Source organism: Eptatretus burgeri, chromosome 5, assembly GCF_056783735.1.
Source record: "Eptatretus burgeri isolate ZD-2024b chromosome 5, Ebu_testis_v1, whole genome shotgun sequence".
NCBI lineage: Eukaryota > Metazoa > Chordata > Myxini > Myxiniformes > Myxinidae > Eptatretus > Eptatretus burgeri.
In genome coordinates this window covers 18781466-18805208 of record NC_140965.1, presented here as the reverse complement: position 1 = coordinate 18805208, position 23743 = coordinate 18781466, and the positions used below count along the sequence as shown (strand labels likewise).

General features: G+C 45.2%; 1 protein-coding gene across 1 annotated transcript in view; it reads left to right on the top strand.

Annotated features, from left to right (window-relative positions):
* The window catches only part of LOC147025953 (pleckstrin homology domain-containing family A member 7-like), a 192201-nt gene that overhangs the window by 11324 nt on the left and 157134 nt on the right, over positions 1 to 23743 (top strand). Inside the window, exons 2-3 of the mRNA XM_085880883.1 lie at positions 4700 to 4776; positions 7388 to 7445. Coding sequence (XP_085737009.1) covers positions 4700 to 4776; positions 7388 to 7445 — 135 coding nt within the window. The remainder of the gene's footprint in view (positions 1 to 4699; positions 4777 to 7387; positions 7446 to 23743) is intronic.

The window sequence follows — 23743 nt, the reverse complement described above, 5'->3', positions numbered from 1 at the left end:
CCCCTCCCACTTGTGACAACTGATCAATTACAACATTCTTGGAGAAATGCTCGATCCAGAGCTCTAAAATGTACATATGATGAGGGAACTGGAGGACCCAACACCTGCACAGCCACCAGCCTCCGATCGTTTTCCAACACAAGGAATCCAGGAGATCTACCGCTCCCCTTGGTCGTGCTGCTTTAGTCAGCCAGTATCTGAAAAGGCTCGACGTGGATGTTGCTGCTCTACGTGAAACCAAGATAGCTGATAATGGTGAATTCGAGAAGGGGGGGAGGTACTGCTATCTCTACTCCTGCCATCCATTAGGAGAATATCAAATCCATAGAGGAGCCATTGCTATCAAGACTCAGTCAAGAGAGTCTATACACTCTTGGAAAGCAGGCAGCCTTTAGGATTATCACTGTCTGTATCCACTTTAGGAGGGTCTTCGCTCTAACAGCAGTTTGACAGTGTCGTGAGCATGTACGCGCCAACTCTCTAACAAGTTCATTGGAAACCAAGACCTCATTTTATGAAGACCTTGACTGCACCTTAGGGGAGATACCAGCTGGACACTTCCAAGTCCGAATGGGAGAATTCAATGCATGGGTGTGGTGGGAATCTGATATTTGGTAGAGCAGCATAGGCGATCATGGGAGTGGGAAGACGAATGACAATGGAAGGCTTCTTGCAGAGTTTTGTACCGAACACAAACTCACACATGGTAGGACCATTTTTATGCGCAAGCCCTGCCACAAATTCATTTGGCAGCATCCATGATCCAAAATGTGGCATGTCATTGATCACGTCATCGTGAAGTATCTGTGTTGAGGCCAGGTAAGGGATACAAGAGTTTCCCTAACTGCTGACTGCTTCTCAGACCACCACCTCATGTTCAGCCGTATGCACATCCAACTTAAAAAGCATGTCAAAAGGAAGGTAAATCTTCACACTAGGGAATTTAACACTGACCAGTTTGGAAGAACACTTGGGAAGAAGATGTACCACCAACCCTGAGGAGTCACTGGACCAAGACCTTGAGGTAGTCTTGAGGGAAACACTGGGATATTGTAGGGCAAACCAGAAAGATTGGTTCGACAGCAATGATAGCGACGTGTAGAAATTGCTGAGGAGGTGGAACAAGTTGGAAAGGAAGATCTTGGGAATTGATAGCAGTGGTCCCCAAGCTCAGTATGAGGCTGAAGAACCAGGTCAGAACCAAACTCAGCCAAATACAGAACTTGTGGTGGGTGAGAAAAGCAGAAGAGATCCAAAAATTATCAAAAGGGTTTTTATGCAGCCCTGTGTTCGCTGAACATCAGCAGTGGCAATAAGCTAAACAGCTGTTGGCCTGTAGGGTCAGAAGACAGTATGATGATAACAGGAATACATGACGACGTCTTAAGTACACTGCACTGCTATTAACATGAACCTCTCGACTGGAGCGCCAATGTAGCCCAGTGTACGCTTAACGAAGTTCCACAGAGAGATACCATTGATGACCAAGCCTCCCCCCCCTCATGGACGAGTTGGAAGAAGCACTGCAACAGCTGAAGAACGGAAAAGCCACAGGCATGGATGGAGAATCAGCAGAGATTTGGAAGAGATGTGGCGTGCTGCTCAGAGACAATCTTCAGAACCTCCTCTTATCCATCTGGGAGGAAGAACAGGTTCCCTAACAGTGGAAGGATGCAATATTTGTGCCCCTCCACCATAAGGGGAAGTAGGTCGCAGTGCAGCAACTATAGAGGGATGACTCCACTATCTGCATCTGGAAAGGTACAAATTCGAATCATTATGACGACATTGGCTCCCCTAATGGACACCATCCTCCCAGAGAGTCGGTGTGGCTTCAGGAAGAACAGGTCCTGTGTCGACAAGATTTTTGCTGCGAGACAACTCCAGGCAAAAACCTGGGAAGCAGAAGCGACCCCTCCATATGGAAATTATTGACAATGAAAGCTTATGATAAAGTCAATAGACAAGCCCTCTGAAATCTCTTGCATAGATATGGACTACCTAGAGGAAGCTTGACAATGTCATTAGAAACCTGCATGAGGAAATTGATAGGCTAGTAAGAATCGGGGGAGATCTGTCTGAGTCTTTCACCATCAGAAGTGGGCTGCATCAGAGCTTCATCACCCCAAATCTATTCAACCTTTTCTTCACTATGGTCATGACACAAGCTTTATCTGAAGGTTCAGGTGTTTCATTGCAGTTTCACATCAATGGGAAGCTGCTTGATGCTCGTTGCTCCCGTAAGTCCCTCAATTTGCTGGTTAAGGACCTGCAGTTTGTTGAAGCTGCTCTGGTTGCAGACAGTGAGGCTGAGCTGCAGCAGATCATTGACAGGTGGACTGATGCGGTGCCAGCTTGGTGACTTGCTCTCAGCATACAAAAAAAAACAACCTGAAGATAATGTTCCAACTTTCTTCTGACACCACCTGTGTTTTCAGGGGGCAGTGACAGACTGTAAGTAATGGAAAAGTTCCAGAATCTGAGCAGTACCCTCTCCCAATCCTCATTACTGGATGATGAGGTTAACCATCGGATATCACGAGCCTCCCGTGCCCTTTGGTATCGGCCTACTCTCTGGGAAAGTGTGGAAGAGCAGGCCCCTCACAGAACACACCAACGTCAATGTTACCATTTAGTAGTCCTTCCCTCCCTCCGATTATGGAAACCAAATCTGGTGCACCTATCTGCCACATCAGAAGGATAGGAGACATTTCACCAGAGATGCTTTGCATTCATTCTGGCTTTCCACTGCCTCCACCATGTATCAAACATCATCATCCTTGAGAAGGTCCAGGCGACCAGGATTGATCCCCTGATTAGGGGTCACAAGGTTCGGTGGGTAGGTCACCTTGGACACATGGAGGACGCAAGACTACCAAAAAATCGTACTCTTCGGGGAGTTTAAAGTGGGGGAAGAGGAGGCAGTGCAACCGCCGAACAGAGGTGTTTGGAGTGCATCAGCTGGGATTTCAACGAGCTCATGATTGATGAAGCCTCGTGGTACAGCAAGTGTCAGAGCAGAGCACGGTAGAGGCTCACAAGAGAAGGTATGAAAGAGCTGAACACCAGGTTGACAAAGACTGTAGACCTGAAAAGAGGCATGATTGTGCTGCCCAACGTGCTGAGATCTTCTTCTCCTTCTTCTTCCTACAATTTTGTTGGGGTGCGGCTGTGCCGCTGATGCTGTGCCCCGATACCAGCACACGGGTACTCGTTTCACCAACCCTCAGAATGATGACAGGCTGAGTCAACCCCACCTGGTGTTATTTCAGCAGCCAATGGGATTCAAACTCAGGACTGTAAGATCCCAAGCCAGCCACCCGAACCACTAAGCCAACATCAGGCGAGTACTACATCTTACCAAGAAGCATTTCCCTGCACTTACTGCCCCAGGAGCCTTTGACACCAACAGGGGTGTTCTCATTGATCAGACGAGCACACAGCCAGCACCAGAATGCTGTTACCATTACCGAACCACCCTACACTTGCTCTGCAGTGCAGTCACAGAGAGGCCGTTGCCAGCATTTCTGTCAGGCACATGGGATAAACACTGGTGCCCTTAGTCACAAGTGGCTCGGCTGAGCTGCCGGACAATCACAGACGACCTCCTGATTACCAGCCTCTTTCCAGTCGCACGTCCACTGCGCAGGAACACTTGGACCCGCAGTGGCATCAGTCATCACAAGTGCCTGGGAAAGCCAGCCGAGTAAAGCTTGTGACTATCTTAATTCACTCTTCACCGAATACAGCGGATAAATCATCATGATGTATGTCCAGTACCTTGTACTATTATAGAATTGAAAATGGTTTTGGTGATCCCCACCAAAGTTGACATTTGTGCTTGGGGTACGATTATAATTGGTCTCTTACCCACTGAGGGTGGGGGAGATGATCCGGACAACAGGCAAAGTAATGTATACATATTTGGCCAGGTCAAATTTGAATATACAGGGGGTGGGCGAGGGGTGCAAACAGAATTTTTATCGGGGGGGGGGGTGAATGGGTGCATCCACCCTTTTTATGATGGGAAGGGGGGGGATGAAGCCAGAATTTTTCGAAAGGGGCGTGGGGGTGGCTTACACATGGGATTGTGCGAGATATTTCCCCCGACACAATAATTTGCTCGCGGAGGGAGTGGGTATTCACGAGTACATGAAATGCTTGTGCTCACCCCGAGGGGCCCTTGATGTGAATATGTGGGAAAGAACGTGATCTTTGAACCCTCATCATTAAGGGCGTCCGACGGTACAGCCATGCGTGCTCATGGCAAAGGCGGAGCGTGGAATCCGTGTTTTATTACTGAACACAACAACACAAACAGCAAGCACAACAGAACAAATCCCTTATTCATGGAAACTATTCCAATGTCAACATCAAGTTTGCACTTTATCTTCACATCAGGGCTTTGGTTCCACACAAAATCGATAAAGTGCTTGTGTTTTTGGCCATGTTATGTCCCTGGTGGAGCCGGTCTCAACTAACCAAGCATCAACTTGTGAGATAATGCTTTGGTTGATCCCATGGATGATCCCTGGGATGATGCAATGCTCTGCTTATTTGTTCCAATGAATCATCAGTTAAAGGGGGCTAATGAGGGACGTGCCAATGAGTGGAAGACTTTTCATTTAATAATAATCTCTTGTTTCACACACAATGTCTCCGACCCCTGCCAATTCTTTCTCGTTATTTGCCGTCCAAGCGATGAGGTGAGCGGAACCACCTGGTTGAACCCTGAGACAGGCGATGCTTCGAACACCGGGTTTTATCAGACTAAAGGTGAGATCATGGGTCGTTGGTCACCGGTTGTACTAGTTAATGGACAGTTAGGATTATGAGATTGAAAACTTGTGTGAACGTGTTCTGGGTTCAAATGATCGTTTTACGGACAGTATTTAAATTTTTGGAGATTGGAAGGAATGTTGAAATTGAAATTGAAAGGTTGAAAAAAAACCACAAGACGTACAAGATGTAAAATATTACAATTAGACTGTTGTAATATTTGAAGGAGCTATTGTGCACAACTCTTTAAGTTTTAATGATGTAACGCGTTCGGGTCTTGATTGATGACGTGCATGCCAGACGGTTTTGTCCCAAGAAAAACCAAGTGGCCTGATTGTTGAATTTGAACCGGCATATGAATGGTCATGTGACCCCAAGCTTGGGTGCCAGCAAACGGTTTCTTCTGATATCGGTGGGACTTTCCCACCAAGACAACAGAGCAAGAATGCTAGTTCACGAATTAGACCAAACAATTTATTATAATAATAATAATAATAATAATAATAACTAGAAGGGCACTCGGTGGAGCGCATACCTCCACCACGTAGCGCCTGATCCACGAGAACATATCGGTCCCAATACATTTTTGAAATATCATGCTCTTCAGTACTACGTCGTTTTTGGCCCAATCTCTCAATGGTGAAGAATCACTTTAAAAATTAAATAATTATCGTATCCGTATCCGAATCCGGATCTTCATCAAAATCTAATCAGTTCGTCCTCATCACACACCGAACCTGTCCACAAAATTTCATCCGGATCCGTCCACAACCTTTTGGGATATCCTGTACACAAACAGAAAGGGGTGAAAACAACCTCCTTTCACCTTCGGTGGCGGAGGCAACAATCTATACATTAATGGAGCAAACGTATGTGCGCTATGTATCATCTATTCATCCGAGAGGATTTGACTTCGGATGATGATGAAACCTTTTGGGATTAATTAATACGGGCACCCTGAAGTTGTTTTTTGGAAATTTAATTCCCCCCCCCGCCAAATGTTGTAGTTTTCTTCCTTTGGGGGACGGTGGGTGCAATTGTAATTATCCGAGCAATACGACCACAATGCATCATATACGCACATAAGCAGTACACACGTTTTTGTTTCATATATGCAACCCTGGTTAATTATATTTTCAGGAGCGATCGAGGCAGTGGGTGTCCTTTATTGGGGGTGGGGGGGGGTCGTAAATGGTGAACGAACACACTAACTTGTTTAAAGAACATGGTATAGAGTGGATTCAACATCTTTTCGGTCATTTACGAAGGCCTTTAGACCTCCGGCGCAGAGCCACTGCGTTAGCTGGTCCTTTGACATGACCATACTATTCGTGCCGATGACCTTGGCTCTGTAAGGACTCTGCATTTAACGCCAAGGGCACAAGGGAATCGCTTAGCTGTCCCTTTCATGCAATCAGGTGAACGAGCAACGCACCTTCCTGTGTATTGGACCGTCTGTGTGCTGATGATCATGCTGTGCAGCGGTGTGTGTTGATGGCTTTGCCATGCAATGCATATTCCATGCTCATGGCTTTGCTGTGTAATTGAGTCCGTGATGGGCTTTCTCATGTAATACACTGTGTTGATCTCAGTGTAATGTTTAATTATTATTTTTTTTTGACAACCCATTAAATTGTCATGCAATTTCTGGAGGGGTGCTTATTGTTGACAGGGTATTCAGATATATTCCTCAATTTTGGAGCTACTCTTCATGCATGATATAGAATGATTGGAAAATGGTCATAATTCCCCCTTAATGGGTCCACATCAACAGCTGTCGAAGGCCGATTGCCAACGCAAACCCTTGCAATCCTGCATTTCCACAGCCCAGTGATCTTGTATGCTTCTTTAGAATTCCATTGAATTGTTCTCTCTCTCTCTCTCTCTCTCTCTCTCTCTCTCTCTCTCTCTCTCTCTCTCTCTCTCTCTCTCTCTCTCTCTCTCTCTCTCTCTCTCTCTCTCTCTCTCTCTCTCTCTCTCTCTCTCTCTCTCTCTCTCTCTCTCTCTCTCTCTCTCTCTCTCTCTCTCTCTCTCTCTCTCTCTCTCTCTCTCTCTCTCTCTCTCTCTCTCTCTCTCTCTCTCTCTCTCTCTCTCTCTCTCTCTCTCTCTCTCTCTCTCTCTCTCTCTCTCTCTCTCTCTCTCTCTCTCTCTCTCTCTCTCTCTCTCTCTCTCTCTCTCTCTCTCTCTCTCTCTCTCTCTCTCTCTCTCTCTCTCTCTCTCTCTCTCTCTCTCTCTCTCTCTCTCTCTCTCTCTCTCTCTCTCTCTCTCTCTCTCTCTCTCTCTCTCTCTCTCTCTCTCTCTCTCTCTCTCTCTCTCTCTCTCTCTCTCTCTCTCTCTCTCTCTCTCTCTCTCTCTCTCTCTCTCTCTCTCTCTCTCTCTCTCTCTCTCTCTCTCTCTCTCTCTCTCTCTCTCTCTCTCTCTCTCTCTCTCTCTCTCTCTCTCTCTCTCTCTCTCTCTCTCTCTCTCTCTCTCTCTCTCTCTCTCTCTCTCTCTCTCTCTCTCTCTCTCTCTCTCTCTCTCTCTCTCTCTCTCTCTCTCTCTCTCTCTCTCTCTCTCTCTCTCTCTCTCTCTCTCTCTCTCTCTCTCTCTCTCTCTCTCTCTCTTGCAGACCTACCACCTGGCTGGGAAAAGGCCTTCACCCCAGAGGGAGCATCATATTTTGTAAAGTGAGTGTTTTGGCAAAGTGACAGATTTGTTGCAGGAATTGCCCATTGCTGGTAATTACACTTCCAACAACTCACGTTTGGTTGCGATGATTTTGCAAACCGTAAATCGTGATGCTTCTTTCGCTTGCATGATTCCTTGAGGTTTCTGTTTCACTTCGCTCACCAAGCTGAACTCAAACATTCTCGCACCACATCACCACGCTGACTTGGATCATGCTCACCCTGCATCACTACGCTGGTTTGTGATTTAAATTCTCTTTCTTACGCCACTCAAACCATAGTTTTCTCCAACATACGTATTGGTCCTTTAGGGTTACGTTGAGGGTTAGAGTTTGTGTTCGGCATAAATTTTTCTCCATAATATTTTTCAGGTAGAGTGAAACACTCAAACATGAGTAACATCATCTCTGGCTGAAACCTCACAAAAGTGGATCAGCACAATTCTACAAACTTCGAAATACTCCCATGCAGAGTTCTCCCAGACTTTAATCAATTGTGCCCTTTGAAAACATGTTCAGCCAATCGGGAGCCTGTTAGTGGGATGCTAAAGATTTCCAAATTCTCCTTGTAAAGGTCTCCAGAGAATCTCAGCGTTGGAAATGGTTGTTTTCAAAAGTCGTTTGATCTTTCAAATGTTGTTTTGTTTTGTCATTTGATCATTGTGGTTATTGAAGTTTAAGATCGTGAAGTGGAACCGGACACCTTGTGTGCAGAAATGTTCTGGTTAGTAAAACACCAATAACTCATATATATATATATATATATACACACACACACACACACACACACACACACACACACACACACACACACACACACACACACACACACACACACACACACACACACACACACACACACACACACACACACACACACACACACACACACACACACACACACAAGTATCCGTGCGTGCCATGTGCACGTGCAAGTTTCTGTTGTTGGCTACTATCTCCACACATGGATGGGTTCAGGAGATGGAACAGTGGCCTACAAGGTCTCAAAGTATGTGTGCATGTGCATCTTGTTTGCACTCCTGAACTGCCGAGGACCGAGTTGAAAACTGGTGGTTGTACTTGGGGTGTGCACTGTAAGATTTTAAAGGGTAAAAATAACTCCTTGTCGCTGGGGTTCAGGGTGTAAAATATGCCGTGGACATCACAAAAGTGGGGGAATTAACCCGTCCGTAAGGATGAGTTCTTTCCCAGTCATTTTGCATAGTGCAAAGCGGGGTGAAGCATTTGGTTCACTCCGTCGATCAGTCTCTTTCTATGATCGAGGAACGCTCAGTTTCGCAGTTTGGCCAAACGTTTACACCGTCTCGACCAATCAAGTTTGCCACGTGCTCTAAGATCGAGGTTGGCAGAACGTTCAGCTCATGACTGCTGCGTATGGTTGCTATCACGTTTGTTGTTCAAAGTTCACGAGCAAAGCGAACATAGATTGTGCTCGGAAATGCAAAGCAAAAGTTGAAAAGACCCTTCCCATGTCCTTTTTCTCAGCACCGCAGGGTGAGGTGTTCTATGAACTCTCTTGTTAAAACTGGCGAGCTTGAGACGTAACACCCCTGCAAACTATTTGTTTTCTCTGCCTCTGCATTTATTCATCGTTGTTGCTGCTGCTGTGCTTGTTACTTATCTTGCTGTGTTTTGGACTCCGTCGTCAACCATTGGTCCTTGGTGAAATGAGGGGTTTTCAGAGCCCTAACACAGGGATTGGACTTTGCCGACCTGGTTCAGGCAGGAATTTGTCATTTGTTCAGGGTGTCATGACAACTCACCCACTCTTCATGAAGGCTACCATGAGATCTTTAATGTGCATCAACTGATGGGAGCAGACGGGACACCCAGTTTGACATCTATCTGAAGAACGGTGCACCTTTTGATACAACGCCCTGCATGCGAAGCATCCATCCAACAGTTCATAGTTGCGTCGGGAATCAAACCAGGACTAGACCGACCAAAGATAGGTTTCTTAAATTGACAGTCTAGTGTTCTGACACCATCCCGTGTTATGTTATGCCATTTTAATTATATAATTATTCATATCGAAAATGCTCTCCACACATCTTCACGGATCTAAAATATCTTCATCTCTGCTCAGACTTCCTTTGTTAGTTGCACTTCACCGATTCCTCAATATGAGGTTTTACAACTGAATGTTACAGATCGCGTCATTGATCTGACGATGGCCAGTGAAATGTTCCAGTTCGTAACGGAGACATCATTTGTCGTCCTTTGGGACATTTTAATTGTCGATGGAATTTGTCACAGTGTTAAGTATCTGATTGTGTGAGCATGAGCTTAATGGTCTATCTCCTACGAGCACCTTTTTTGTTGTGAATATCTTTTCCGTTGTTTCTTTTGAGTGTGGGTCACAGGTACCACAAGAGATTTGCAAACATGGGGTGGACCAGCTCATGGCAATGGCAGGGCCTTGACCATCACGTTAATTAGTTGTGTGTGTGTGTGTGTGTGTGTGTGTGTGTGTGTGTGTGTGTGTGTGTGTGTGTGTGTGTGTGTGTGTGTGTGTGTGTGTGTGTGTGTGTGTGTGTTTGTTTGCACAGCGATGGTTTCCCATTACATGATCCACTTGCCAGGTTTGACTCACACTAGTCTTTTTCGCCGATTGGCTTTGCTTCCTTGCTTTGTTTGTTCACGGTAAACCTGCTGCACTTGCAGGTTGGATCAGCAGTTGATCCTTCCACTCCATCATCAAAGCTAAGTTTTCCTTCACGGATCCATCGTGTCTTTCTGTTATATTCCTTCCTTTGTTGCTGTTTGTGTTTTCATCCAATTTTCCGTGTTGTACCACACCTTGTTGTGCTGTTTTATCAAATTTGTGTTTGTGCAGATCAGGCCTATTCCTTGGATAGCCGGCATGCAGGTTCTGTCTGTTGACGCGACACTGCTCCCGAGTTTTTTTTTTTTTAGCCTTTTAACCTCCTCAAATTTATCCGATTCACCTTGCTCTCTTCAAAAACACTTTTTCGCTCCAAAGCACGAACTAAATCTGCCTGTAATTCCATCATCTGGGTATGTTTTCCTGAAAATCTCTTCCCTTTCTCAGTATCTCCAAAATTAATCTTCATTGAATGAAACGTTTCTTCCTTCTTCCTTTGAATGTTTTAAATACATTTTGAAACCCTTCACTTTCCTTATTTTTTTCATCAGGAGCTCTTCAGTGTTCTTCATCTTCATCACAACCGATTCCTCTTCTCGTTCACAAAGCTTGTTTTCCCAACCTGTCTCTCACCGATTCACTTGGTTCAATATCAGTGTCAAGCCGTCCATATCAATACCCTCCCCCACATCTCCTCCACCCCGCATCCTACCAACTCCACCCCTTCGATGTGTCCTTATCTCCAGCATCCTTCCATTTCATGTCCCCATCTTTCTACATTCCCCCCTCAGTTTCTGAAAACCCTTCACTCTGATTCTGCAACTGGACCGGATAGCATCAGTTCACGCATCTCAAAACCTGCTCTGCTGCTCTTACACTTCCTCTTTCTGCCATTTTCACCCTATCATTTGCCCTTCTGTCATTTTTCCATCTGCTTGGAAGTCAGCCAACATCACTGTATTGCATAAAAGGTGCAAAACCCATCTCCTAAACTATCAGGGTAAACATATCAGCTTACTTCCAATCATCAGCAAGGTCATGGAATCCGGCATCGCGTTTGACATCAATCCTTTCTTTTCTCCAACGTCCTCATCTCCGATTATCAAGATGGATTCGGAGTAATTCTCTTTACCTTAAACATGCTGCTTCTGCTCTCCCAACAACAGGTGGAGGTCCTCCATGTTGGACATAAGATCAAGGCAGTCTCTCTGGACACATCTCGAGCTTCTGATACAGTCTGGCACCCCTGGCTTGTCCTCCAAACTCTGGTTATGCCATCCAAGGCCAACTCCACACATACAAGAACGGACTTCCTCCACTCTCAGAGCCAACCCCTGGCTCTCAACGGGATGCTGTCATATCCTCTCCCTGTCAACGTCGGAGTGCATCAAGGCAGTGTTATTGGCCCCATTCTGTTCTGAGTCTTCATCAACGATCTCTCTGATTCTCTGGAAAATCCTCTATCTCTTTGCTGATGACTCCACCCTCTGCCATAACATCCCTCTTTCCTTCAGGTCGGCCCACAGCAGCCTCTTCCATATCTGCAGAACTTGATAGAATCATTAACTAGAATCAAACACTTGGAATATGTCTTTTAATTCTGACAAATCTCACACCCTCTCACTCTGTTCACTGAAAGCACTATCTGGCAAACCCTCCCATCTTCTTTATTAACAATCCTCCTCAAGTTCAGTTGCTCAGACCTTCGGGCCTCGCTTACTTGGGCAACCGCACTTCTCAATTGGGATCCAAAGCCAGTCACCGACTGGGCGTTCTCCGTCATGCAATGTCCGTCCTTGGCACATGTGAACTCTTATCCACCTCCAAGGCCTTCAAACATAGCTTGATGGAGTACTGCCTTCTCCTCTGGGCTGGCTCCCCTGCCTCACACCTTGCTCAGCTTGACACCATGGAAACCAAGGCCTTCATGGCCATTGGAATCTCATGACACAATGAAGCTGGGTTTATGGACCTATCACGTTCACAATGCAGACAGGGTGGTGGTCTCTCTTTTCCAGCTCTGTCCTTCAAGACAGCTATTCACTACCATTTCAGGTCATCCCCCATCCAAAACCATGATTTTTCTACCCCAATCAACCCTCTTCATGCTCACCTCTTTCCAAATGTCCAGTTTTTCCTTTGTGAGAACTTGTGGCTGTATCTGCCATGTCCACCCTCTGCGCCCTCCCCTCATCCTCATTCTTCCCCACATTGCTCATTTCCCCCAAGTCTCCTATTTTGTCCCTCAACCCTGCTGTTGGTGTGTCTTGCCTCTCCCCCCCCCCCCACTCTCTTTTTTTCTGCTGTTTCTTCTATCCTAGCCCTTAGTTATTGTAGCCAATCTGATCAGGGATTTTCAATTGTACTCCCATAATTTAACCCTTTGTGTTTCATCCGAGATTGTGCTAAATAATGGATCAATCGTTATTGAAGTGAGGCAGCCCCTCCCCCAAAGCCCTTCCGCCTGGACTTCACCATCCACGTATGTGAGGCAGCATCATCAATACTCCTGAGATTATGAAGGCCTGATAGTTGGGGACCTGCAAGACAGTTGCTTGTGATCATAGTCTGTACCAATGACTGACACAGCTGATCCGTTTCATACGTGCGAGAGCTTCCCATTTGCTGCAAGACACATAAAAGGTCATCAGCACCAAGGCCCCTCTTGATGCTGTTACCCCCAGATTACAATCTCATATTGTGGCCGCTATTGCCATTGTCTCATAACGTGTTTACAATTCATGTAACATATATATAGATATATATATATATATATATATATATATATATATATATATATATATATATATATATATATATATATATATTGTATGTGTACAAGCTCCACCACGACACCTAGACATTGGAAGGACGAATGTTAAGGTGGCATGTGGGTAGGGATAGTCACTTAAGAAACTTCTCTTTCGCTCGAGAAAAGGGATCTTGGCCCACTCGGTACCACTGCAGTAGTTACAAGCCCCATGATGCCCGTTTTTGCTCCGTTCCTTGTTGGAGGTGAATAACCTCGGTGTTCATGCGTAACAAAATGCCTGCTCACAGAGGAAAGGGAGTTCAGAGCGATATGGCTTCTCGAAGCAGCGGAACAATCTGTGGTCTGCATTGGATCGTGCAGCTAAATGTGTTGCTGGTTCACCACAAACGAGGAGGTTAATAAGCAAGAAGTTTCCTTCCATATTGTATTTCTTGGGGCAGTAGAGTTTATCCGTCAGTCTGCGTTGTTCTTATCTTTGTTGCTTTTATTTTTTCATCACAAAGTCCAACATCCAAACGTTTATTTTATTACTATTATTATTATTATTATTATTATTATTATTATTATTATTATTTTTGTACAGATGTTTGCCAGCTCTTTTGTTTAACTCTTATGCATTGTCTACTGTGCCATTATATCGGGGTAGAGCAATGTGGTCCAGGATCGAAGCATCCTTTGAAGTTTCCTCTGATTGGGTTCACTTTGAAGGGTCCTTTTTGGTGTTCACGACTCTATTAGGTCAGGTAATTGATGTCCACCTGATTCTTCTCTCACCCGACTCCCCACTCCACCAACACCCCTCCACCCCCACCCTATGTTCAACTACCACTTAATTTGCCTACAGCGCTGGGTGAAATCTTGAGCATTCCATGTAAGTATAGCAGTACGTTGCAGTTGTTGTGTAGCCCCGGACAGTTCTCTTGAACAAGCCCCGCGGCACAGAAACAGCCGATCGATCTCCCGGGAGTGACTCGGAGATCCCCCAAATCAAGGATGTTGTACCCCCGCCTTCATGAAGTCAGGACCACGAGAGAGTTAGAGAGAGAGTGAGAGAGACACAGACACAGAGACAGAGACAGAGACAGAGACAGTCCATGGGGACCCGATCGGCGCTCTGACGAATCTGGGCACCAGGGAAGAATGGGGAATATGTGGCCCCTGACTTGCGGTGGGTGGGTGGGGGGGATGGGGGTTACAACAACCGTGGAGAAGCATCCCCGATAGCTACAGTACATTGTAGTAGGGGAGTAGTATGTGGGGATATTAGAGCTGTGTGGGGATGAGCCGTTGTTTTAACTCAGTTTGTTTAACATACGAATTACGCTGTTAAGGTCACTCGACAAAACCTGCTCCTGTATTCCAAGGCCCCAGGAAACCTTTCATTGCTTCAAGGAATGTGTGATTTCATGCACCGACCACACTGATTAAGGGCTTGTGAGCGAGTGATCCGATGAACGAGTGATCCTGGAAGTTCACCACAGAATCCATGTACATGTGCGCACGTGCACGTGACCCGTGTTGATACCCTTTTTTTCCTGGAAAGGCCACCGATGTGATCCAAGTCGATTTAGGAATCATGGCTGGACGTCATTTATTAATCGAGTTTTCGTTGGCTCACACCATCAGGATGATTCAGACTGATCTTGCTTCGCAGAACATTGCAGTTATTTTTATGGCACTGATAAGGTGCCCACACTGGACGGTTCATGGAGAGACCTCGTTCAGGTCACCCAAGGGTTACCTGAACCCCCTCGTGTGTGAGGGTCATTATCTTGTCACCTTTGCTGGGAAGAACTGATTTTCAACAACAACAATTTCAACCAAAATGACCTGAAAAGAACAATCGGGGATCGGATTTTGACCCACGCAGCTTTCAGGCTAGCGGGATGAGGTCCAGAAGACCACTGCTCTGCATCCCTGTTAAGGCAGTGCCATTGACGCCTATAAATTCATTGGGTGACGTGACACAACTGTAGGGTGAACCATTGGCACCATGTTTGTTTTTCACCTGCGTGTCTTACACCTTGATATCAACAATGGATGTCATGCTGGAGTCAGGTTATGAGGTGGGGAGCTATTTGCTAATTGCACCACTCGGCAGCATGATCACTTTGGTGGGGGACAGCCTAATGACTGAGGCTGTTACGGTTAGGGTTAGGTTGTTAAAGGTTGTTTTAAGAAAAAAGATGTGGAAATTTACCGTCGTTGATGCAGCGTCCTTCACACCACCTAATTTAGCACGTTACATTAGTTTTTCATGCCTGTTCTTTGTGTCTTTTATGATGTCCTTAAAAACAGTACGTTCCCTGTTTGGAATGATTTCTTAACTTTGTTTCACTGCCAGACAGGTATACAGAGTAAATTTTTAATCTCACTTCTCTCTGTGCATGCGTGATCAGGACAAATTCAGAGCCAAAGTCCTGTTAAACTACAGGTTTGTTTTCCGATTCGTGTTCAAAATCCACCATTCAGTTGAAATTAAGTTGTTCCTCGATCACGAACTGACGTTTGTCGACAGAAGGACGGGCAGAAGTGAACCGATTGCTTTTCGCTTCGCGGGTGCTGGGTAAAAATAGAGCAACATCCCTCAGTTCGAACTGGATTGTCCGGTTTGGTCATGACAAGACATATTAGGGTCATTGATGGTTACACAAGTTGTATATAAATTATCACAGACAGGTGTACATTTGGAGAAATAGCTCGGACAGGTGTTGTTGCTATTTTCACGCCAATTTAACGCAGCCGTGTTTTCCCAAAACAACTTGACTTTGGTTTCCACTGACATCATGTTTGTTCATGGAGTGTCCACGTCAATGTGCAGGTCTTCCACTGGAATATGAACCTGTCTGAATGTGCCATCTCTTCTGATTGTTTCGCTTGTCTTGCTGTCTGTCTGTTTTCCCTTATACCCAGGTAGCCAACGATTCCCGTCCCAATCGGGCTCATTGTTCGTACAGCTGGCAGGTTTTCGAGCCAGAGTGAGTTTGGTGTCTTTGCCCATCTTGGTTAAACGTATTTGTTACTTATTAATCTCCGCCATCTTCGAAGATGGATGGAGGTTACTGTTTTCACCCCTTTCTGTTTGTTTGTTTGTTTGTGAACAGTATTACGGAAAAACTCCTCGACGGATTTCGACGAAACTTGATGGGGGGGTTAGGTATGGTCCAAGGATCATGCCATTAAATTTTGGACTTGGTCCAAACTTGGACTTTTGGACTTGGTCCAAACCAAGTCCAAGGGGACTTGGTCCCCCCCCAAAAAAGTTAGTTTTTTTTTTTTTTTGCATTTCTACATGTTTTAAGTGATTTCCAACCCCCCCCCCCCAAAAAAAAATGTTGGAGAAAAGAACTATAACTGTCAGCACTGTTGACATCATATTTAATGAATAAGATATAAGGTTCACTTGAGTGACCCAGCAGTATTGGTGGTGGAGGTTTTGCACTCTCCCGAGTGCTCCCCCTCTAGTTGGGTATGATATGCCTCACGTGCAAGTCCTGGGATAGAGATCAAACATGCTTATTGTGGGCCAAATGGCCTTCTTGTTTTGGATATATATATATATATATATATATATATATATATATATATATATATATATATATATATATATATATATATATATATATATATATATATACATATCATTCCTGGATCAACCAGTTCTACCTTATTGTGTGCTTGCCTTATTGCAAATTAACAGGGTACCATAACCATTAACAAGGTACTAGCACAAAAAGGCTGGGGTACTGCTTCAATGATTCATTTAAAGTCAATTCTCATTTATTTACGTGTGTGTGTATTTTATTCTCTAGTAGGGACAGTGTAAACACAATTTGAGGTCATCTATTTGCTTTGGTAAATCACTATGGATTGTTGGTAGGGCTGGTTTCTTTGGTTAGAAATAACCAAAACCACACAACAGATAAAGGTGTCATCCTCAGCCATCTCAACAATGTGGCCAAACCAGAACAGTGAGGGCGCCGCATCGAGGTCACTGGGAAGCGGAAGCAGAGAGACAGAGAGAGAGACAGAGAGAGAGACAGAGAGAGAGACAGAGAGAGAGACAGAGAGAGACAGAGAGAGAGACAGAGAGAGACAGAGAGAGAGACAGAGAGAGACAGAGAGAGACAGAGAGAGACAGAGAGAGAGACAGAGAGAGAGACAGAGAGACAGAGAGACAGAGAGACAGAGAGACAGAGAGAGAGAGAGACAGAGAGAGAGAGAGAGACAGAGAGAGAGAGAGACAGAGACAGAGAGACAGAGAGACAGACATCACTGCACTAAATCAAACGTCGCGAGGTCTGATACCGGAGAACCATGGGGCACATTCTGCACACTCGATTGGGTGGATGGCTCGTTTGGTGATGGTCAAGCTGTTGGTGGACCCGTTTGAGGTACTGCAGTGCGCGTGTTGATCGATCGGTATTGAAAGCCAGATGTCATTGTCAAACTTTGCTGCAAGGAAATTGTCTCTGCACTTCCAACCACAGACTTCTCGGTGGGCTCACGGTCGTCGGTCGACCTGCTCCGCACGGAAGGTGTGGCCGACTTTGCGACCAAAAGCTTACCTGTCTTGTTTGAAATATGACTGCGATTTGTAAGCTATTGACTGTCCCTCTAAGAAACTTCGATGTGAACCACCGAACGTGACATACAGTTGTGGCCAAAAATATTGTCACCCTTGTGCACTATTTTTCAAATAACTCACAGTTTTCTCTCAAAATAAGTTGAAATTGACAAAAGTATTTGGTCTCCACAATTCTTTATTTCACTGTTAATATCACAGGACATTTGTTTTTGATTCAGAACTTAATATATTCTTTTTAAATCAGAAAATAAAAAGAAATGGCATTGATAAAATTATTGACACCCTCGATTTAATATTTGGTAGCACAGCCTTGGGACAAAATAACTGCAGTGAAGCACTTCCTATAGCCATGAATGAGCTTCCTTCACCTCTCTACTGGTATGGCAGCTTGGCGCACTCTTCATGTGAAAACTGCTCCAGTTCTCCCAGATTTGAAGAGTGCCTTCTCCCAACTGCTGTTTTCAGATCTCCCCACAGGTGTTCAATGGGATTTAGATCTGGACTCATTGCTGGTCACTTCAGAACAGTCCAGCATTTTGTCTTGAACCATTCCTGGGTGCTTTTAGAAGTGCTTGGGGTCATTGTCCTGATGTAAGACCCACGACCTTCAACGGAGACCCAGCTTTCTGACACTGTGTTGAACATTACGCTCCAAAATGCCTCCTTGGTAATCTCCTGATTTCATGATGCCATGCACACATCCAAGGCATCCAGTATTAGAGGCAGCACAACAACCCTAAAACATCACTGAACCCCCTCCATGTTTGACTGTAGGGAAGGTGTTCTTTCCCTTGAAGGCTTCATTTTGTTTTCTGTAAACATAGCGATGATGTGCTTTATTAAAAAGCTCTAATTTGGTCTCATCTGTCTACAGGACGTTCTACCAGAATGATTTTGGCTTGTTCAGGTGTGTTTTGGCAAACTCCAGTCAGGCTTTCTTTTGTTCTCTCTCTCAACAGTGGGGTCCTCCTGGGTCTCCTACCATAGAACCCCCTTTCATTGAGTTGGCGACGGATGGTGCGAGTTGAAACTCGTACCTTGCGTCCGTAGGACAGCTTGAATCTGTTTCGCAGTTGATCGAGGTTCTTTCTCCAACATTCGAACAATCCTTCGCTGCAATCTTCGATCAAGTTCTCTCTTGCGGCCACGTCTAGGGAGGTTGGCTACAGCGCCATGGACCTTAAACTTCCTGATAACATTGCGTACGGTGGACACAGGAACATCAAGGTCTCTGGAGATGGACTTGTAGCCTTGACATTGTCCACGCTTGGCTACAATCTTGTGTCTGACCTCTTCAGACAATTCTCTAGTTTTCTTTCTTTTCTCCGTGCTCATTGCGGTAAACACAGTGACACAGAACAGCAGAATGACTCCTTTTGTCTATTCAAACTGGTTGAATGAGTGATTTTTATGTTGCAGGCACCTGTAACTCACAACAGGTGAGTTCAATTCCAAAGTGAAGGAGAATTACCTGCTTGAAATCGAATGATTCCTAACAACTTATGATAGGTGCCAATTATATTGTCCGGGACATTTTAGGATTTCTGTGTGGAATAAGCTAAGATTTAGTAATTTTTTCAGCTTTTTTTTTTGTTTGTTTCGTTCCACTGCAAAACAAAGAAATACATTTGTGGATACCAAAATATTTTTTTTAATTTGAAATAATTTTCTGGAATAATTGGTGAATTATTTGAAAAAAGTGTAAGGGTGTCAACATTTTTGGACGTGTCTGTACCAGTAAATAAATAAATTCTGAGGCTCTTGTTGATGAGCTTCAGGAAAATAATTATTAATTAGTTCAGTGATGGTCAACTCACTCTCCTGACCTTCCTTAAGTATATGAAAAGATAAATTATTACATGTCAGATATGTTAAGTGATTTGCAAAGCCTGTGAGGTATTGTGACCCTTTGGTAGCCCATTTGAGATCGAGCTCGGAGTTTGATGTGTTGTGACCCTTTGGTAGCCCATTTGAGATCAAGCTCGGAGTTTGATGTGTTGTGACCCTTTGGTAGCCCATTTGAGATTGAGCTCGGAGTTTGATGTGTTGTGACCCTTTGGTAGCCCATTTGAGATCAAGCTCGGAGTTTGATGTGTTGTGACCCTTTGGTAGCCCATTTGAGATTGAGCTTGGAGTTTGATGTGTTGTGACCCTTTGGTAGCCCATTTGAGATTGAGCTCGGAGTTTGATGTGTTGTGACCCTTTGGTCGCCCATTTGAGATTGAGCTTGGAGTTTGATGTGTTGTGACCCTTTGGTAGCCCATTTGAGATCAAGCTCGGAGTTTGATGTGTTGTGACCCTTTGGTAGCCCATTTGAGATCGAGCTCGGAGTTTGATGTGTTGTGACCCTTTGGTAGCCCATTTGAGATCGAGCTCGGAGTTTGATGTGTTGTGACCCTTTTGTCATGAAGATCAAGCTCAGATTGAGGTATAGAGTGATCCATCAATACTCGAGATCCAGCTATTGTGGTGTATTTTCCTTAATTAATTACGAGCACAACCCTCATTGATTACGGATAGTTTTGTAATGAACATGTTTGTAGCATGACGTATCGAGCTATGGACGCAGTTGTATTTTCCTGATGTGAGTACCAATGTATGAATGTACACATATGTTAGTAATCTGAAGTACAAGGGTATAAATACACATTTATATTTATCGCTTTGGACAATGTAATGACATCTCATTAGCCTTTGTTCCACATTCCAATCATTCCATTGGTGAATATACGTGGCGTTTGCCACTATCGGAATGAGGAGCTTTGTTTTCCGCATCCATTTGTATTCCTTTGTGATTTGTTTAATCATTCACGTTGTTGTTATAACTTACCCATGAAAAATAGCAATGATGTCTTGTGCAGTTTCTAACCTTTCACTTGCAATATCAAACATCACAAGAATTTATGTTTGTCAGAAGAATATGTTTAATCCACTGGCACTGATCGCAAAATGTGAGCACTGTTTGTGAGTTAGAAACACGAGCAGGTTGATGAGTTTGTCTGTGTGCCATTTCGTCGCCTATTTGGCTGTGTGCCCCGAGGTTGCCTGTTTGTATGCTCTTTTGTTTCCTGTTTACCTGTGTGCCCCTTTGTCACCTGCTTGTCTCTGTGCCATTTTGTCTCCTGTTTGTCTGTTCTTTTGTGTGCCCCCCCTTGGCACCTCTTCGGCCGTGTGTCGCCCTTGGTCACCCCTTCAGCCATGTGTTGCCCCGGTCACCTCTTCAGCCATGTGTCACCCCTGGTCACCTCTTCAGCCGTGTGTCGCCCCTGGTCACCTCTTCAGCCGTGTGTCACCCCTAATCACCTCTTCAGCCGTGTGTTGCCCCTGGTCACCTCTTCTGCCATGTGTCGCCCCTGGTCACCTCTTCTGCCATGTGTCGCCCCTGGTCACCCCTTCGGCCATGTGTCGCTCCTGGTCACCCCTTCGGCAGTGTGTCGCCCCTGGTCACCCCTTCGACCGTGTGTCACCCCTGGTAACCCCATCGGCCGTGTGTCGCCCCTGGTCACCCCATCGGCCGTGTGTCGCCCCTGGTCACCCCTTCGGCCGTGTGTCACCCCTGGTCACCCCTTCGGCCGTGTGTCACCCCTGGTCACCCCTTCGGCAGTGTGTCGCCCCTGGTCACCCCTTCGGCCGTGTGTCGCCCCTGGTCACCCCTTCGGCCGTGTGTCGCCCCTGGTCACCCCTTCGGCCGTGTGTCGCCCCTGGTCACCCCTTCGGCAGTGTGTCGCCCCTGGTCACCCCTTCGGCCGTGTGTCGCCCCTGGTCACCTTTTCGGCCATGTGTCCCCCTTTGCTTTGACCCCTTTTCATGTGTTTGCTCCTTTCCAGCCTGTTCGTCTGTGATTGTCAGTTAAAGTATCCCATTACTCCACTCCAAGAACACAACTTCCCATCGACCATATCCCCCACTATCTACTGTAACGACTCCCTATTTTCTTCACCTTATTTGCCACATCCTGTCCCTGGGCTTATCTAACATCATGTAGATTCCCCTTAAGGTGAAACCTTTCTGAGTATGCATTTCCAGGAGTCCTCTGGGTAACGGCTGTTTGTGTGAAACTCGTTTAAGTGATGAATGAAACTCATCGGAATGAGACGCTTCAATATAATAATTGCAGCAAAAGCAATGAATCGGACGCCTCTGGGTTGTTTCGATGTCACGTCATGATCGGTTAACCCAATACCTCGTACATTATAACCAACACAGGATTTACCATACAAGGTAAAATTATCTCCAAATGAGAAATTATTTCACAATAAACACCACATTTGCACCATCATGATGATGATGCTGCTGTTTTTTACCCCAAACCCTGATGTTACAGCCACGTTCACCATAACTAGTGTGTGAGCACACCTTTTACACCAAACCACACTTGTACACGATGCCTTTCAGGCCCGGTCTGTGTAGGCACACACTTTGAGGCATCTGTGATGCATTGCTGAGGTTTCTTTATTGGCATACAAGGAACATCATGGGATGATTTAAACAAGTGTTGTTGTTTTCTCATGAGATCATTTACACTCTTGCCTCATGTATTTATGCTTTAACCATTCAGTCTCCCTTTAATAAAGTCTTTGTTCTCTGTTTTTTTTTTTCCCATGTCTGTGTCTCTTTGTCTGCCCCCCGCTCCCATTTCCATCTCATGCCCCCATTCCCCTCCCCAGTCGTGCCCTCCTTTGTTTCCTTTCTTCTCCCCACCTCCTCCACCCCTCGCTGCATTCCAACGTTGGAATTCCTCGAGGCAGGCAAAACTTCCCAACTTGGCTTTAACCGGCACACTCGGGACGGGCTTCCATCAACATTCTATTTATATTCTGCTTTCTTCCATTTGTTGTTGCCATTTGTGGCACAATGTAATCATTTATTTTCTTATCGTTCATTCCCGTCATTCATCACGTTAACGCCATTATGCTTTGCTTTCCTTTTCTCTCTGCCACTTGCTGTTCAAGTTTTCTGAAAATGGTTTACGACTCGGGTGTGGAACTTGTGCAACATATATAAAAAAAAAATGATCAACTACATTTTCACAATGGGATTTGATCCGAGGATCCCGACGCTCTGAGCTATGCGCTCAGACGGGAACAACAAACAGGCCGACCCTAATCAAAAATATTCTTGGGGGCTGCATGGAAGGGTGTCTTGTTCACCGACCGATGATGGAGTGAAAAGGGAGATTGTGGGGGTCGGTTAGGCCTAATCACATTTGCTCTACGGCGAGGATACAGCGGCCACATAGTTTCTGCGGTGGCCTCAGGGTGACCCTACGCCATTTAGCTAAATTTTACAGGCCGTAGGGGTCGCTGTGGAATTATAACGTGGAGTTATAACTTTTTTCATTTCTACGTTCGCTGTAGCAATTCGACAAGCTGAAACAAAAGAACTGATAAATAAAAACCAATGTCACCCGCAGGGTGGCCCATATCTTGCCAAAAGGTGACCACGTGTGACTTCTTTAAGGTCACACTGAGGTGAACAGAGCTGCTATCCACCAGGAGCGACTCCTTGAGGAATATCTGCCTACGAGAGATTCCGATGAGAATCGTTCTACAGAGTAACCATGAAAAAAATCCGTTTTTTCGTCATGACGTCATCAAATGACGTCATAGCGTCAAACTTTTGACAGATCTGGAAAGTACTTATCAAGTGCTTTCATATGAGGTATTACTCGATATGGTATCTAAGATTTCAAAATTTGACCTTGGGGTCAAAAACTTTCAACCTCCAGCGCCAACCATGAAGGTCAAGGCCGATCGCCACCAAAAATTAATCAGCTGAGCGCCAGACCATGAACTATATTCCCATGAAGTTTGAAGACTATCTGATCAAAATGACAAAAAATAAGGGTTTCGTCGACTCCGCTGATTTGCGACAAAGTGACCTTGACCTTTGACCTTGACCTTGAAAATTTTATGCGCTGAAAGGGACCTCTATAGGCCTCTGATGTGCGAAGTTACAAAAATTTCCAATGATAACTGTGCTCTGCAGAGTGATTTATACGTGATTACAGACAAACAAAAAAAATAAAAAATAAAATAAAAACATACAAGCTGACTAACATATCTTGCAAAAACTTAGTTTTGGCAAGATAAAAAGAACCCACTCGTTACCGTCCGTCTGGCCGCACGTTCGCCTTAGGGCCCCCCTGCGGTCGTCTTGCGTCTGCCTTGAAAATTCTATGGCCGCCGCAGGAATGCCCTAAGGTCACCGTGCGACATCAAATCAAAGACCGTACGGCACCCCCACGTTTTCGGTCTCCACACTCTCTAAATATGCCGTGTGGCTCCCCGAAAAATAAAAACATGTGTGACC